Consider the following 18,562-nt stretch of genomic DNA (forward strand, 5'->3'; position numbering starts at 1 on the left):
CCCCATTGTCACTGTTTCTCATGCGACAGTTGGGATACACCGTCACAATAAAGAAATCACTACCACCAAACATTTTTACTATTTTTTTTGAAGAAAAACAGAAAAGAAGAAGGATTGAGATGTTTGCGGTGAATACTAACGATTTCAACATCTTTTTATAGCTAATTGATGTTTATCGTACTATATCACATTTACAGTGTCAACATTTTAAGTTAGCACGTATCTCGTTTACACAGTAAATGAAATTAGTTTGTTCGTATCTCATTTACAGTGTAAACAAGATACGTGATGTTCGTTCTTTCCCACGTGATACGTGTGCACACGTGATACATGGACCTTGGTTTATGTCTTATCTCGTTTACAGTATAGACAAGATACGGCTATACTTATAAGCCATGTTACATAAATCGGTAAGAACTATCCAAATTACCTATTTCAGTAATTAAAATACTTATTTTATTTATTAAAAAAATCCGTATGTATAGTAGGTTTTAATATTTTTTGAAATAATTTGAAGTTAACTTAAATAAATATAATAGTTAAACGTAAATTAATATATTGTTAAATTAAATAATACATTATTCAAATTATACAATTGTTAGATTATATTTTTTTGCTAAAACCTATCGTTGGATTGATATCATCTAGAATACTACCAGTTAGATTTGAATAGTGTAACATGAATGTTTTATTTTTTAAATCTTGCTTCATGTTCCTTTTTTTATTTAATACTGTGAATACTAGTAATGAATATTAGTGTTATATGAAATATAATATTTTATTAACGGTATTTATCTACTAGGTTTACAATATTTAATAATTATTAAACATAATTAATGGTTTAGACGAGATTAATTTGCGAGAGTAAATGTTGCGACTATTGCAGAAGCCTCAGTTGCTATTGCCACACCGTGTGACCTTGGGTCTTCCCCCGCTGGACAGCCTATTGCTTTATATCAGGGAGGCAAGATTTGGACATGTGCAGTAGAGTTGAGGAATTTTATATTTGATAATTCCTTGATCTCTGCATTTGTCGAGTGGTAGAGGCATGAGACCCACAACTTCTACTTTCCATGGGGTGAGGTCAGCATTAAGTTTCAAGATGTTGCTTACCATCTTGGTCTGTGCACTGAGGGTGAGCCGATTGGAGATTGTACTAGAGACTTCCAGCAGTACTATAGACACCCGACGTGGGAGTGGGTTGAGGATTTACTTGGCGACAGGCCACCACCACAGCCAGAGGATAGGAAGCAAGTTTTTGGTTTGAGGATGACCTAGCTGAGGAATAAGGTTTCACACATTTCAGCTGGGGCAGATCCGAATACACCCCGTAAGTACGCTAGGTGCTACTTGGTCATGCTTATCGGGGGTTTCTTTTCACGGACAAGTCAGCTACACTTGTTCCTTTGAGACGGCTGCCGTTGTTGGTATGACCATCTTTTAGGGTATTAACACAGGTAGTACGCAACATCACAATTGAATTAGACTCAAAAATTACTCCTGTATCACCATTTTTTACTATTTCATTGGGATAAATTACAATAAAAAAGAGCTGATTATTCTCCATATGAACAAAGTTGAAGGATAAATAGAGAGAGAAGAGAGAAAAGAATGAATTGTGAGGGTATGGTTGAGGATGGGAGAATATATATAGAGTTTTTCTCTAAGATATCTAGGGTGCACAGACACCTAAACCATAATATACGTATCTCGGATATTGTGGCCTTAATTTGTCTCTGACTATATTTCGGGTTCCATGACTTGTTTTCAGCATTTAAACGCATCTCAGGTGATGAGTACTCATTTCTGCACGTGACACGTATGCCGGGTGCACCTAGGACACGTTAGCCGTTCGTTGCGTCATAGCCTGGGGTCTCAGTACTCGGGAGACCGAGACTGAGAGACTGAGACTAGAAGACAAAGATTGAGAGACTGAGATTGAATTAAGTCTCTGTATTGTATTTGGTGTAAAATATACTCAACTGAGTTATGTCTCAGTATTATGTTTAATTTAAAATAAATACGGAGATTGAATGATAGATTTGGAATTTAAAAAGTGAAATGAAGATATTTTTTTATAAAAAAATATTATTAAAGTTTCAGTCTCTGTCTCAAAATTTCAGTCCTCTATGTCCCCACTATCTGGAGGTACTAAAAGGACTGAAATTTTGAAAATAAGGATTAAAATTTTTAGTTTTAGTCTCTAACCATCAAACACAATACTGAGTCTTAGTCTCTTAATCTCAATCTCATTCCTTTTAATCAAACGCTACTTTATATATTTAGGTCTATATTTTATGTATTTTTGTAAATTATATATTTATTTAAGGGTAAAGTATATTTTTTGTCCCTGAAGTTTGGCAAAAGTTTTAAAAATACCCCTAATTTTTATTTTGCTTCAACTTTGTCCCAGAAGTTTTTTATTTACATCAAATATACCCTCGGAGGCTAAATTTTCAAAAAATTTAAGACCAATATAACAATAATACATGAAAATTATACTTGATTTGCTTGTGTTGAGGAGTTGTTCTTATGAAATTGTTGTTGAATCGATCTTAAATTTTTTGAACAATTAGCAGGGGTATATTTGATGCAAATCGAAAACTTATGGGACAAAATTGAAACAAAATAAAACTTAGGGATATTTTTAAAACTTTTGTCAAACTTTAAGGACAAAAAATATACTTTATTCTTTATTTAATTTAAATAAAAAATTCCCTTATTTAGTGGACAATTTATATTGTATTTGAATCTAAGGTTGAATGAACCATACATGATAAAATGTAAATATAAATATAAATAAAAATAACCTTAGATGATAGATTCGAATATGCACAATGGAGAAAAGGACAAATTAGTCCCTGACCTTTTACTCCGCAGACATTTTAGTCCCTGACTATTAAAAAATACTTTTAAGTCCCTGTCGTCCTTAAAAATTAGACGAATCAGTCCCTCCGTCCATAAGCCACCGTTAGACCCAACAAAAAAGACTGACGTGGTTCTCTCTTTGCTTACCTAGCATCACGGCGTCCCATGTGGCACGTTAGTGGGATGGAGCTTTTCAAAAATGGACACATAAGTCCCTATCACTCAAAACGACATCGTTTTGTGTGCTGTCCTAATCTTCAAATTCGTTTGAGTTGTTCGTTTATGGTGGTGGCTGGTAGTGAGGAGAAGAGTTGTATAAGGCATAGTGGAATGCCCAAAGTTAGACAGTTCAGCATGAAATTCAAAAAATACCAAGTTCTCTCAACATCTTTTTCTCCATTCATGAACCCTAACCCTCAATTTCACAATATCAAATAAATCATATCATAGCTATTAGCAAAACCTCATTCTGCCATTTTCAGCACCATACTTCAAACTTCACATAGTCTCAATCATGCCATGGGAACTTCATGTTTGGTTAGATCTAAGCAAACCCCATGAATTGGAAATCTAGCATTAGCAACATAAGAGCATAGATACCCCTAGATCTCCGGAATCTTGTCTTAAACTATAACTACAACTACAACAAATCTAATCTAATTCAACGAATTTTTCTATCTCCCTGGCAACACAATACAAGCTCTCCACAAAAGTTCACAACAAAAAAGGATATAGCTATCAAAATTTGTCTAGCTGGGAAGGAACCAGCTCCAGATCTCACAAAGTTACCTTCTTTTATTTTCACTTAACAACCCCAGAAACTAAACTAACTACACCAAAGATATCCATCACAATCCTGTAATAAAGATAGAAATTTTGAACTATGTTCTTAATTCCCATCAAAACTCATTATAGGAATTGTCAATACTCTCAAGACTCCCCATAAAAGAAAAACAGAAAAGTAGAGAGAGAAGAAATCAAGAAACTCACAAACTGTGAAGGGAAGACTCCAGCTTTAATGATGTTGGCAGATTTTCTTTACATTAAGGGTGAAGCACCAAGACAATAATAGTAGCAGCAGTAACCTTGTGAAGACACAACTCAACCACCCTAAACCTTCACCGTTTCCCTGTGCCCTTCTTGAAATGTTAGAAAGCGATAGTGGAATGCCCAAATTTAGATGGTTCTTCACTTCTTTGGAGCCATTGTTGAAATCCGTACAATTCTTCTCCTCACCACCAGCCACCACCATAAACGAACAATCCAAACGAATTTGAAGATTAGGGCAGCACACAAAACGACGTCGTTTTGAGTGACAGAGATTTATTTGTCCATTTTTGAAAAGCTCTATTCCACTAACGTGCCACGTGGGACGCCGTGATGCCAGGTAAGCAAAGGGAGAGCCACGTCAGCCTTTTCCGTTGGGTCTGACAGTGGCTTATGGACGGAAGGACTGATTCGTCTAATTTTTAAGGATGTCAAGGACTTAAAAGTATTTTCCAATTGTCAGGGACTAAAATGTCTGCAGGATAAAAGGTCAGGGACTAATTTGTTTTTTTCTCATGCACAATGAATATTGATATGGAAAAGGTTTTATAACGTTGGAAGGTTTTATCCACATGAAAAAGCATCCCAATGTGTGGCTCTGAAAGAAAGATGATAAAAGAATACATGGTAATACAAAAATAAAAAAAAATTTAAAAAATATTAAGTGAACAAATTATTTTTATAATCAAATTTAATTAAGTCTTTAAAATGACTTGATGATTTGATAAATTATTTTTATTATGCGTCTCCTCTTTTTTCTTCTTCACCTAAATTTTTTTGTTATTTAATTAACTATTGAATTAATTTAATTATAAAAATGACTCGTTGATCTTTAGTAATTAATATCTTTTCTCTTTATATGTATAATTTATTCGTTTGGTCGTGGATCTTAAAGGACAGTTTGTAATAACCGTTGGTCTTGGGCCAGCCTATTATGGCTATAGTTACTGTCGTAGTTGACGAATTGTGTCTAGCTATCTTTCTATTTTTGGAATAATCCTATCTCTCTCTCTCGTTCTTTGTTTTGGATAGAAGTGTCTAGCCTATTGCCTATAATATTAATTCAAGCAGATAATTGGTGATGATGCTGATGGTAGAGAGGCCTCATTAACCCACCTAAGATCTTTTTTTTTTTTTTACAACCGTCTCAAATCCCCCCCCCCCCAAAAAAATAGCTCAGGCTGAGAAAACAATCTATGATGCATAGACACTAATACGGACACAGGACACATCGACACACAAATTTTAAAATCTTACATGACACAGGAACACGCATACATATAAAATATAAAGTATTTTTTAAATAAATCGTAATAATATTTTGATATTTTATTGATATTAAAATATAAATTAAAATTTTTAATGATGTTTAATGTCTTATTTTAATTATATCAAGTATTTAAAATATTTTTTTATTTTAATAAATAATAATATATACTCTATTTAAATTTATTTTAAAAATATATGTTAAGAATAAGACAGGACACGCTGACACATGATGGTATTTAGGTGTGTCCAGATGTGTCTGGAGAAGAATTTTTTATTTTTTATTAAGACACGGTTGGACACAGCAGACACGCGTGTCGGACGAGTGTCGGTGAGTGTCGTGTCCGAAATGTGTCCGACACGTGAACACGGCAACTCAACGAAATATCCGTGCTTCATAGAGAACAATGAATCACATTAAAAGGAAAAAAATACAAAAAAAAAAGAAAAAGAAATTAAAAAAAAAACTCGGAAGAGAGAGACTGATAAACCAAATACCTCAAATACCCCTCGTTTGGTCATGCACTCAAACTGAAAATTTACTTGGTAAATACAATGTCGTTGCATATATAGATATCAAAATTAGCTATAAACTGAGATTTATAATCCTTTGTGTTACACTCAATTTGTGTGACTCCAATCTCCATTCAATTGTACATCTGAGAGCATCAATTCACCAATAATATTCACAACTTCCTTGAGGGTAGTGTAAGCAGCAACTTTTACTGATTTTTCTCATCCATTGAGAACCATCTGCATTAATATGTCATTCCAAGAGTCTATTGGGCCAGGCAAGCACCAATGCAAACAATCATTCTGAACTTTGGAATTTTTTCCCTTTGCAAATGGATGAAACTCCCTATATGGACCAGGGTGTCCATCAGGTCTCAAATGTGAAAGTCCAGCAAAATCAACTATCTTAAGATTCACTCCATTCTTTGAAGCCTCATCCCTTGCCTTTGCAAATTCCTCTAACTCGATGTTCCGGAGCATCATGTTCAGCTCCTTCATTTCCATCTCACCTTCTTTGATTGGTGCTGTTCTTTTGCAAGTTCCACCGCTGAACCACTCTCCATTTTCGAAATGATCAGGAGTGAATGTCCTGAAAAATATCAAGCCTCTGTGATTGGAAGACACTATGAAGTTGAAGACAGATTTTAGAGCTTTGCGATAAGCAAAGTTGAATCCGAGTTCTGTCAGGTTCCTTTTGGGACAGGAGTGACACCCGATTATGGTGTCATTTTCATAGTAGATCGCGGCTTTGAGAAACCATTTCCCTGTCGAAAATATAATGTAGTCAAAGTCCATATATTGATCCACCCATTTACTATCCAGTTTGTTTAGTTGTATCTCAACTTCAGAACTCGAAACGCCGTTCATGTCTTCATATATAGCAGCTTCCACAAGGTATGGTGACCAAATAACTGACACATTGAAGTTGTATGAGGGGAAGTTCCAGCTTTTAGACTTGTATTCCTCATCATGGTAGTACATAACAGCTTGCTCTACCTGAAAGACAATTTTTCAAGTGAATTACTCCCTCTCAATGGTTTCTCAGTGTAACACCCAAAGACAGGTCATCATAGTTTTCAAGAGTATATACTATCATCCGTTATGTTGTGACGAGATACTACAGTTGTGAAAGTATATGAGAAAAATATCATGTATCAGATACAATTCTGAATTTGAAATAACACTAAAGAATTACAGAGGGGCAAAGTATGTTTGGAACATCAGGGGGTAAAAGATAGGATTACTTGATTGTTGGTGCACATGTTAGCACCACAGAGGATAGTGCCAGTGCACTCTGGCATTTCAATGATGTACTTGGAGCAAAGATTATGTTCAGTTTCAGTACATAGATCATGCATTTTACTTCTTATTAATGCATGAATCAGGAAATTGCTCATTTTCAGTGTTGGTGTTGTATCTAAACCTCTATTTACTGAGGCCTATAAGCCACTGCTACACTGAAGCAACTAATATTATATTAACAAAATTGATTTACTTGCTAGTTGAGGTCTATAATTACTTCCTATATATATCTAATCTAAATTATTTTTATAGACATACTGACAGAGTGTTGATGTCTCCTTGTTAATGTCAATAAATTGCCCATATTTGGAATTGGGTTCAAAAGCAAGATCAGGTTATGTATATTAAGTTACTAAACTTTCCGGCTCCTTAGCTAGGTATTTCTTCTCTTCAAACTGAAAACCCAGCGTAGTTTGCAAGGTTACCATTAAAATTAATTAACAGACAAACACTATTAATCCTGTGTTTTGACTACAGTTTACTACAAGTCAAACATTTCTGAGATACTTGGTCTGTACCCAAACGACTCAATTCAAATCTGGCACACTCAATGTATCAACATAAGTAAACATTACTTAAACAGTTAAAAAAGTCGGGGTCGCATTAATTTCCTCAAAAGTTAGCATAACCTTTATATGATGCTTGCATAAACCAAGCAAAAGTTTCCACAATCTAAACGAGATGATGCTAAGATAAGGATTCTGATCATGGAAAATAACAAAATTCTAAGGTGTAGGTTATAACTGATGCCCTTAATCATTGAAGAAAACATCAAGGGAAATCATAAATACTGTAAAAACCAATGGACACCAAAAGAATAGATACAAACTCTTATTCTCTTAACCAAACAAGTAAGACAATCCTGGATTGATAGTTAGAGCAAAATCCATATGCGAAAAGCTAATATGCTATTTGCCAGTGCAAAATAAAACACATACCGTTGAAAGAATGCATATCAACGACTGCACATGATTGCGGGATATGGAATCACCAATCAACGCCCACACTTTGCCACGCATCATGTTGAGAAACTTCCCTGCATCAAACAGGGGTAACTCACAGCCTCTTGGAGCCCATCTCCAATACAGAAATTCTCTATCAGGCCTTCCATTCTTCAAACAATTCTGATGAGATTCAATGTGGCTGCAGGTTTCATTGGTATACAATGGTCCAAAAGGATTGGGAACCCAGTCCCCACTAAAATAATCACATTCCTCTGCACACAAAAATTTAATTTTCAGCATCCATTCACATTCCTAGCTAGTAATCAATTACTCTAGAACTCAATTTAGGGTTTAGCTAACAAGTTAAAGGTTGCTAGCAATTGAACATCTTAAATAATTTACTTCAACAAATGCACAACAAATGCATTGAGAATTTAAATTTTGCATTTTTTTCTAGGAAGACTTGGGTAACTTTATCATGTGTCAGGGCACATTTAGCTAAACCCCTCAATTTAAATCTATGCAACAAAACTCTTCAACTGCACATGGCACAATCTATAAAAAATAAATTGATACCGACAATTTTTTTCCTGGGGTACAGATCTAAAACAGTGTGTGTTTGCAAACAAAAATAGTGAAGACTAGGAATAAGAAACCAAGATAGAACATAATGAGGCCACTCACCTGTGTCTGTGTGAGTCTCCACTTGATCTTCACTTTCAGGAACATGTTCTTGAAACTCCTCTGGAGTATGTTCGGGGTCATCTTCAGGAGCTTGTTCTGGAACATCATCAGGAACATGTTCCTCTAAAACAGGTGGATTCTGAGGAAGCAGCAATGACGGAAGAGGAGGTGGGTGATGGGGTTCTGGAACAGGGAGAGTGGTTTTCTCAGGAAAAGGGGATTCCAGAACAGGGGAAACAGGAGGAGAGAGGGCATGGAAGAAGAGCAAACGGAAAGCGAGACCAAAGAAGAAGAAAGAGAGAAGCAATTTGAGGAGAAGGTTCTTGTGGTTTAAGGGAAACTTGTGGTGTAGATAGTCCATCCTCATATCTCTGCTTCCTCAAACAAGGAACACCCCCAAATCAATGCAATTAAAGACACTCTCACTTATGGAACCTAAAGCACTTGTTCTTGTAGTTCCACAGGCACGGATACTCGCTCTTTTTGAGTAATAAACAAATACAAGACTTAACAAAATTGACACTGAAGTTTAGATCCATATGAATGTGATTCAACGACCCTTTTCCTCTAATTTATTGGACAATTCCTTCATTTATGCTTAACAATTCTTTGTTAGTTAAACAGGATTATCATGTCTTGTACTGTATAATCCTTCATTTATTATTTTTTTTGTATTGGATAAAACAAGATGGAGCAGAAAAAAAAGATAAGCAAATAAAGACAAATAATTATCAACTATTTGTACTAAACAAATACATTTTTTATAATCTTCAGATATAATATTTTAAGAAAACATATTTTTGAAAATATAATTCTTTAATAAAACATTTTTTTTAATCTTAAAACAAAAACCTACATAAATATGATGATTGAGGTTAAAATATGTATTCCAATGCATCATTACGAATGATTAATGGATTATTAACAATCGTGATTAATTAATTTAATCTTAATACTTTATAATAGAGAATAATACATTAACATACACTTATAAGCTTATGTAAAGAGTTTTATTGCTTAATTCTTCATTTTGAACCAGAAGAAGAATTTTTTATATATAAGAAAAGAAAGACCTCTGCTTATCATATTGTTCAGATTGAAAAGTGCGAGGAAATAAGAATCTCCTTCTCACCTCCTTAATGGTTGGTAGAGTGTCTCTATAAAATAGCTTGCATAACAAAAGGCCAACTGATTGTTGACTAGTAATGCACCAACAAGAATTATTGAATGAATAATCCACTACACAAGTTCACTAGAAAAAAAAATAATCCACTACAATACTAAATAACCAATTGCTAAAAATAAATTTGACATCTCTAAAAATTTTTTCTCAATGAACTCTGACTCTCTCTTTTCAGATCTCGACAAACGTTCGTCGGAAGAAGAAGATTTAGTCTCAAGGAGTACAAAAAAAATAAAAATGAATGAAAATAACATAGAAGAACAGGTAATGGATGACATGAAAAAAGGAGGAGGCGCCCCAGAACAGAAAAAGGAGACTGAAGGTAAAAATCAAACCGCAACAAAGGTGATTCAGAGAAATTCATAAAGCCTAAGATATCCTACCGTGACATGATAGTGGAGAATGGCTTCGGAAAACTGAATCCACAAGAGATTGTAGAAATGGTTTCAGAAGACTATAACTTAGAAGATTTAGTCATGGACTCTTCTATGAACGATGAAGCTCCCTTCGATCCTAAGCCCAACATTGAGGTCTCTCTAGAAGAGTATGACGAGTGGTGTAGACCTTGGAAACTATCGCTGATTGTTAAGCCACTTGGAAAAACCTTTAACCTTCAAGCTCTTGATAGATGGGTACAGAGGAGATGGATGAAAAAAGGAGCGATACAAGTCATGGATCTAGCTGGTAACTTTTTCTTGGTCAAGTTCACGGATCAAGATGACTATGCACATGCACTCTTTGAAAGGCCCTTGGATGATAGCTGATCATTATCTCTTGGTGCAAAGGTGGAGACCACTCTTCTTGCCACAGGAGACGGATATTCAGAAAGTAGTAGTATGGGTTAGGATCCCCAACCTACCTGCGGAATTATACAATAAATTCTTTCTCTGGAAAGTTGGGAAAGCTCTCGGAACAATGCTCAAAGTGGATGAACTCACCTCCATACACTCTCGAGGGAAATTTGCAAGGATATGCGTGGAAATTGATCTACGAAAGAAGATGGTTTCGACTATCACAGCTCTTGGCAAAGAGTTCAACATTGTCTATGAAGGACTACACCAAATCTGTTTCAACTGCGGTAAGTATGGGCACAGAATGGAGTATTGTAATGAGAGGACGATTGGAACAGCCACTGAAGCTGCCGCCGGGATGACGGAGAACACCCGCTCTGGCCATCGAAAATCCCCTAACGGTCAAGAGACAAATCAGGACACACAGAATCAGGAATCGAATCTAGAAAAGAAAGAAAATTTTGCAGCAATTATTACAAATGACCCACCAATCACACCTGAAGTTAGGCACCAAAACAAGCAAGTTTCTCAAAATATGGCCACCAATCAAGAAAGCATTAATGAGGAGCAAAATGGTAACCCCTTTGGGCCATGAATGATTGTGAAGAGATATCAAAGAAGGAATAAAACCAAAGCTGATTATGCGGAGAAGGAAAGGAAGGAAAGTTTCCTAAATTCAAGGTTCCACATCCTTGCAGAGGCAAATCAAGAAGATAATCATTCCATTGAAGAGCTACCCTCGAATGAGACCCAAGCTATTAATCCAGGAGATGACAAGGACGCATGTCCAGCAGGACCTAGCAAAAAAATAGCAGCAGATCAGAATTTCAAAAGCGAAAATACTCACCATATACAAAAAAAATCAACAGAGGCAAAAAAGTTCCATTCCTATCATTAGAGGAAAGTATACAGCAATAAGTATGAAAATAACACCTGCCGCTAAGCAAATCAAGCAGTTCATTCAAAAGACCAAGATCATCCAAAGCATCCCCATAAATCAGGAGAAAAATAAAGTTATAGAAGCACACCAAAGCAGCCATGAAACTTCCCAAAAGAATCAGAAAGGCAAGGAAAAAATACATGATGAATATTGGAGGCAATTTTATTACCTAAACAAGGAGATTGCTAAAGCTGAGTATGTGCAACCAACTCTTCTAATGGGCTCTTTAGATCATACAACTAAAGCGCTCATCACTAGTATCATGGGAGGTGGGTATAATAATGAGATCAGTAAGGAAGAAGGGAACAAACCTCCAAACCCAAGCGAATCCAACTCCAAACCAAAGAAGGACAAAAACATGAAAGAACTTGATCTCCAAAAGAGAGAAGTTGCTTACCAAAATGTAGAGATGGACGCTCAAGCCGTCAACAGCAAGCCAAATGAGGCTCAGTGAATCCTTTTCTTTAAGGGAGTTTTTTCGAAACTGTTTTCATCATAATTTTTCTCATGAATATTTTAATTTGGAATTGTAGAGGGGTATCTGCTAAAGGATTCCCCATTATTATTAAAGATTTAACCTATCGATATAATTTGAATTTGTGTGTGCTCCTTAAACTCATGTTTCAGGATCTAAAGCTGAGGTGATTATCCACAAGTTAGGTTTTGATTCTTGGTGTAGAAGCGAAGCTGAAGGTTTTGCGGGAGGCATTTGGTGCCTTTGGAACAAAAAAGAGTGGAATATCGAACCTCTAGAAGTCCATAAGCAATTTATCCATATGAATATCAAAGACAACGAAAATCGAAACTGGTACTGCACTCGTGTCTACGGCAGCCCACAACCTGGGACCCGGAGTAGCCTCCGGGAGGAGTTAGAAAATTTCGCAGGGACTATCCAAGGACCTTGGTGCGTTGGCGGGAATTTTAATTCTATCATTTCCCTTGAAGAAACAGGGGGCAGTTTCAATCTTTCTCAAGACTCAAGAAGATTCCAAGATTGTATTCAGAATTGTGGCCTAAAGGACCTAGGCTTTTCAGGACCCCCCTTTACCTGGCAAAGGAATAGAGTCAAACGAAGACTAGACCGATTTCTTTGCAATTTGGGTTTCAATGATCTCTTCCCATCAGCCGGAGTTAAACATCTCCCTAAGTTGAAGTCTGACCATATCCCCATCCTTTTAGACTTCAATAACTTAGAAATGAGAAGAAGAGATAAACCTTTCAGGCTTCTTACGCCTTGGCTCCTTCATGAAGACTACCAAAGATTAGTAAAAAACAGTTGGATCAAGCAGGGAGATCTTGTCTCTAATATTAATAATTTTGCAAATAAAGCTAAGGTTTGGAATAAAGAGGTTTTCGGTCACATCTTTAGAAAGAAGCAAAGAATCCTCCTCAGACTTGATGGAATCAATCAAAGTCTCTCTTTTAACAATAACCCTTTTCTAGAGAAACTCCATAACGACCTTTGGAGGGAATACGAAAGGATTGTTGTTCAAGAAGAAAGCTATTGGATGCAGATGTCTAGGTGCAATATCATCAATTTTGGAGACAAGAACTCTAAATAATTTCATCAAAAAGCAAATGGGAGAAGAAGAAGGAACTATGTCACTTCGCTCAAGAACAATGAAGGAGAATGGATTGATGATGAGGAAGAACTCAAACACATGGGTGTATCCTTTTTTAAATCTTTATATGCCCCTGATAATTATTCTTTGGTGTTTCCTAACTTTCCTATTGCAGGTAAATTTCCTAGAGTGGCAGAAGATAACCTTGTCCACCTAAACAAGAACATCACTTTCGAGGAAGTCAAGCATGCAGTTTTCAATATGGGTAGCTGGAAGGCTCCTGGGAGTGATGGACTCCTAGCAAAGTTCTTTCAGCATTCCTGGGATACTGTGGCAGATTCCCTAGTAAGTTGGGTTCAAATGATTTTTAGGAACCTAGAAAACATTGCTAGAGTGAACCAAATTCTTATCTCTATCATTTCTAAAGTTCCTTCACCTAAGAACTTTGCCCAATTCAGACCGTTCAGCCTATGTAACATTTGCTATAAGATCATTACCAAGGTGATAGCTGAAAGGATTAAGCCGATCCTAGGGGCTATCGTGTCTAATACTTAAGCAAGCTTCATCCCAGGAAGGGTCAGTGCAGACAATATCTTAGTCGTGCAAGAGGTAATACATACGATGAGGACCAGAAATGGAGGAAAAGGTCTTATGGCGATTAAGATAGACTTGGAGAAGGCGTATGATCGACTCAATTGGGGTTTCGTCATTGAGACTCTTAAAGACATTGGCATCCCGGATAAAATTGTAAATGTTATTTATCATTGCATCTCCTCTCCAACTATGAATTTGCTTTGGAATGGGTCTCATTCAGAAACTTTCATCCCAACCAGAGGCATAAGACAGGGAGATCCCTTATCCCCTTACCTTTTTGTCTTGTGTATTGAAAGACTTTCCCATTTAATTAACTCCTTGGTGGAAAAGAAAAGTTGGAAACCTATTACTCTATCTAGAAATGGACCTCAATTATCTCATCTCTGTTTTGCAGATGATCTTGTTCTTTTTGCTCAAGCAAATAAAGATCAAGTCCAGATCATCAAGGAGGCTTTGAGTATTTTTTGTGAAGCTTCCGGTCAAAAAGTCAGTCTTAGCAAGTCTTGCGTGTTCTTCTCTAAGAATGTCAACCACAATATTAGAGCAGAGCTCAGCAGAGACCTTGGCATTCCCCTAACCAACAACCTAGGAAAGTATCTCGGAGTACCCCTTATTCACGAAAAATGTGGGAAGCAACACTTTCAGCCGATCATTGACAAGATGCACGCCAAGCTGTCCAGTTGGAATATGAAGACTCTCTCGTTAGCAGGAAGGAGCACTCTTATTCAATCCGTACTCTCAACGATACCAAGCTATACTATGCAGACTATGAAGATGCCTAAGAAAGTCTGTAATCAAATTGACAAGATTTGCATAGACTTTCTTTGGGGGTCAGACGCAGGAGATAAAAGGATCCATCTTATCAATTGGGATTCTATTTGCAAGCCTAAAGAGTTGGGAGGCCTAGGTCTGCGTAAGGCTCAGGAAACAAACAACCTTTATCTCATGAAATTGGCATGGGGTTTAGTCCATAATGACCAAGCACTTTGGGTAAAGGTTATGAAGACTAAGTATGGCTGTGGTGATAGCCCTATTCCCTAAGTGGCTAAGAGATTAAATTGCTCGAACGCATGGAGAGGGATTGCTAAAGTTTGGGACGACTTTCAACGCAATCTTGTTTGGCGTATTGGCGATGGTAAGAGCATCAAGATCTGAAAAAGTCACTGGATCCCTGGTATTGAAAATCTTAGCGAGTTATTGCTCAATCAAATTAGCGATGATAGGGATAACGAAACTCTAGAGGCCTATGCTACGGATGATGGCTGCTGGGATTTGGAAAAATTATCTCATGCCCTCCCAAATGAGGTTGTTGACATGATACGTACTCTGAAAGCTCCAAACCACTCCCTAGGTCGAGACTCTATCAGTTGGCTACCGGAATCACATGGAAGTTTTTCTATTAATTCAGCTTATAAGGCTTATTATGTGGAAGACATAAATCCTGATGAGATTTACAAATTATGTTGGAAAGCAAGAGTGCCTCAGAGACTAAAGACCTTTTCTTGGTTATTAAGCTACAACACTCTATTAACTAATGTCAAGAGAAGGAACTGAGGACTTACTGATAATGGGTGCTGTCCCAGATGCCCAGATCAAGATGAGAGTTTGCTCCATGTTCTGAGGGATTGTCCTTTTGCCCGAAGTATTTGGTTTAGCAGCTCAAACAGAGACCCACGTGACCCTTTCTTTAGCCAGTCTCTTCATGAATGGCTTACGGATAATCTGAATAAGGTCTCTCGCACTGACAGTGGGACTTCATGGCCCACCTTCTTCCTCACCGCATGTAATGTCATCTGGAGAAAGAGAAACGATTTAATTTTTCAACAGGAAAACAACCCATACCAACAAGTCATTCCCGAAATCAAAGGAGTAGCTAGGAATTATGATGAAGTTCTAGAACTTACTGAGATAAGTAAAATGACTCTGAGAACAACGGCGTCGATTTTGGTTGGGTGGAAACCTCCGAAAAATGGTTGGAGTAAAATTAATGTTGATGGATTAGTCCTCCAAGCTTCTAGTTCAGGGGCTTGCGGTGGAATTATCAGGGATTTCAATGGTCTGGTGTTAGCTGGTTTTATGATGAACATTGGCAAGGTTACCATTACAGAAGCAGAATTGTGGACAATTTATATGGGCCATAAGATTGCAATTGATATGGGATTTAACAAGATTAAGGTAGAATATGACTCTACCTGCGCAGTTAGGTTGATTCAGAATAGCTCAACCTCCCTCCATGGAAGCACGACCCTCATCCGTGCCATCAAAGAGCTTCAAACCAAGCCAGGAGAGTTTGAAATTGATCGTATTCTGAGAGAAGCCAATTTTAGTGCAGACGAGCTTGCTAAACACGCCCATAGCCTACCGATGGGTCTTCATCAATTTGTTGCTCCACCCCCTTTCATTACTCATACGTTGGATGCAGATAGAAGGGGCATGGAATTTGCTAGAGTGATGAGTGTTTAGATTTTCTTTTGTTTTTCTTGGGCCTTAGGCCCCTTTTCCCATAAAAAAAAAAACCAATTGCTTGATGCAGTGAGAGATAGAAAAGACCTCCATAACCTAATATATACGAAACGATATCTAAAATATTAAAAGTGTATTTGGTTTAATTTTTATTTTCAATATTCTCTATTTTTTAGAATTTTATGAAAAAAATAAAAGATAAAACAGAAGATAAAATTTTATTATTTTCTATATTTTTTCATAAAATTTTGAAAATAAAAAACACTAAATATGAAAAAAAAAGAAAAAGTAATCCAAACCCACTTTTTGTGGTTGAATTGGCCTACTGGTTGTTTCAACCATGCTACGTGAGGTTAGACTATTTTCACTTAACTGTGGGTGCAGTAAAAAAAAAAAGTAGTAAATTTAATTTTACAACATAATTGATCAAAACTACATGCAAAGCTATGGTAATTCTTGTTCAAAGTTCTATTCACGGAAAAAATTGTTAAGTTTTTTTTTATCCTTTTTATGCATGTCTCTTATTTTTGAGGAATAATTATAGTTCTAACTTCTAACCCTTCTGCATAATTAACACAAATTGTCCCATTTACCTCTACTTTGTGAGGTTAATTAACTACATTACCCTGATGGAGACATTATTGATGCATGTGCATTTTATTGTGTATTTTTATGGTTTTTCATATAAAAAAAATTAATTTATAATGCTTATTTATGGAGTATTTTGGTGCTTAAGTTGTATATTGCTATGATTCCTTTGATTTGATGAATTTTGTAGGAAATAATAGAAAAAGAAGTAAAATCTATAAAATAAGCTTAAAAGAAGAAAATATGAGTTTTTAACATGATTCAAAACTTAGGATACACTTTGGAACCTTAAGCCACGCTTTCGCGTGACCCTTGAAGCAAGCGTGGCCCAAGAAGCATGCGTGAACAAGGCGTTATTAACGCCATAATAAACAAAGCATGCATGCATTTGCCAATTAATGAAGCCAAGTAACAAAGCAAGCAATGTGCAAATCAATGAAGCCTCATGAAGCAAGGAATGAAGAATGCATGTAATTGGCGTTACTAACGCCATTCAAGGAAGTAGCACGAATCAAATGAAGAATGCATGAAGCCATATGAAGAAATAATAAAGCATATAACGTTGCATGCATGAAGAGTCAATTAATGCCAATGAATGAAGAAGCATGAAGCATGCATTAGCGTGAATAAAAAATAAAACAAAATGAAGCATAAGTCTTTGTAAAGGAAGTGGCGTTTAACGCCAATAATGAAACAAAGAGAACGGGCGTGTAGAAACAACACGCCTTCGAGGCCTTTCTTTGAAGCAATATATATGGACGTTTAACGCCACTTATTGCCGTTTCACAAGCCAAATCAAACCTCCCAGGATCTTGTTTAATTGAGTGATGTTCCATATGCTGCAGTCTCGCGTTACACGCTGGGCCAATTTTTCAGAAGGCCACTTCAAAGATTTATTTAGGCGTTTTACACGCCACAAGAAGAGCGTGTTACATGCCAAGAAAAGAAGAGTTCCAGAGACCATAGAAGATGGACGTTTAATGCCACATATTGGCGTTCCACACACTAAGAAGAGGAAGCATGCTCGGTGAAGAAAAGATTGGCATTTTGCACGCCAAAGGGTGGCATTTCAAACGCCAAAGAAAGGCTGCTCTCAGGGGAAAAGAAAAAGCGTGGCATTTTGCATGCCAAAGAGTGGCATTTCACACGCCACACATATGGGCGTTTCATTTGCTCATTTGGCCCAGTTTTCGCAAGCCACTTTGGCCACTTTTCAAGCCCATTCAAAAATGCCAAACTTGGGACCACTAAAGCCTTGAAGAGAAGACACAAAGCTAAAGAATAAATGGGGGAAGATTTGATTTGATTTGATTTTGAATTAGTTTAAATTTAAGGAATAAGTTTTGTTTGAAGTTTAATACATAAGGTCCTTAAGAAATTTGGAAAAAGAAGAATTCGGGGATTAGACCCTTCTTCCGTTTTTCATATTTTATTTTTGAAACATGAGTCACTAACCTTCTCGGTTAAAGTTAGGAATTTTGTTTATCTTTTTATGGATTATTAATCTAAGTGTTTTATTTTATATGAGGGTTATGTTTTGATTTATTTCATAATTGAGTTTTGTTCTTCATCCCTAAAGATTTAAAATTGTTGGAAAACATTCTAACTTCGTCTTGGATTTTAAATGTTGTTTTGGAAAAAATTAATATTTGAATTAGCTTGAAAACTCTTTCTCACTACTTTTTTATTTCAATAGGAATAATTTCAAAAAGTGTGTGACACTTTGTGAGTTTCAATTGTTAAGACTACCTTAAATACGTGACATATAATTCAACTTAAGGACTATTTTTTAATCTTATTTGAAATTGAATCAGAAT

At 36.3% G+C, this 18,562-nt stretch overlaps 1 protein-coding gene and 1 long non-coding RNA gene across 4 annotated transcripts; both read right to left on the reverse strand.

Moving 5' to 3' along the window:
- Nucleotides 1-5,664: 5,664 nt before the first annotated feature.
- On the reverse strand, nt 5,665-9,336 carry LOC112732458 (protein trichome birefringence-like 23). The gene is made up of 3 exons (XM_025781192.3): nt 8,625-9,336; nt 7,935-8,212; nt 5,665-6,690 (listed from the first exon to the last, which is right to left on the reverse strand). Exons 1-3 carry the CDS (start codon nt 8,989-8,991, stop codon nt 5,917-5,919), a joined length of 1,419 nt encoding a protein of 472 aa, XP_025636977.1. The 5' UTR covers nt 8,992-9,336; the 3' UTR covers nt 5,665-5,916.
- Nucleotides 9,337-9,605: 269 nt separating this feature from the next.
- Nucleotides 9,606-18,034, reverse strand: LOC140177977 (uncharacterized). Of its 3 annotated transcripts, XR_011869833.1 has the most exons (6): nt 15,887-18,034; nt 15,599-15,762; nt 15,257-15,487; nt 11,087-11,395; nt 10,746-10,993; nt 9,606-10,666 (listed from the first exon to the last, which is right to left on the reverse strand). It is a non-coding gene; the product is annotated as an uncharacterized lncRNA (long non-coding RNA). The 3 variants fall into 3 exon arrangements; XR_011869832.1 differs by having other exon boundaries at nt 9,606-10,993; nt 11,096-11,395; nt 15,887-17,976; XR_011869831.1 differs by having other exon boundaries at nt 9,606-10,993; nt 15,887-17,975.
- Between the last annotated feature and the right edge of the window lie 528 nt (nt 18,035-18,562).

Source organism: Arachis hypogaea, chromosome 13 (assembly GCF_003086295.3).
Source record: "Arachis hypogaea cultivar Tifrunner chromosome 13, arahy.Tifrunner.gnm2.J5K5, whole genome shotgun sequence".
Classification (NCBI taxonomy): Eukaryota; Viridiplantae; Streptophyta; class Magnoliopsida; order Fabales; family Fabaceae; genus Arachis; species Arachis hypogaea.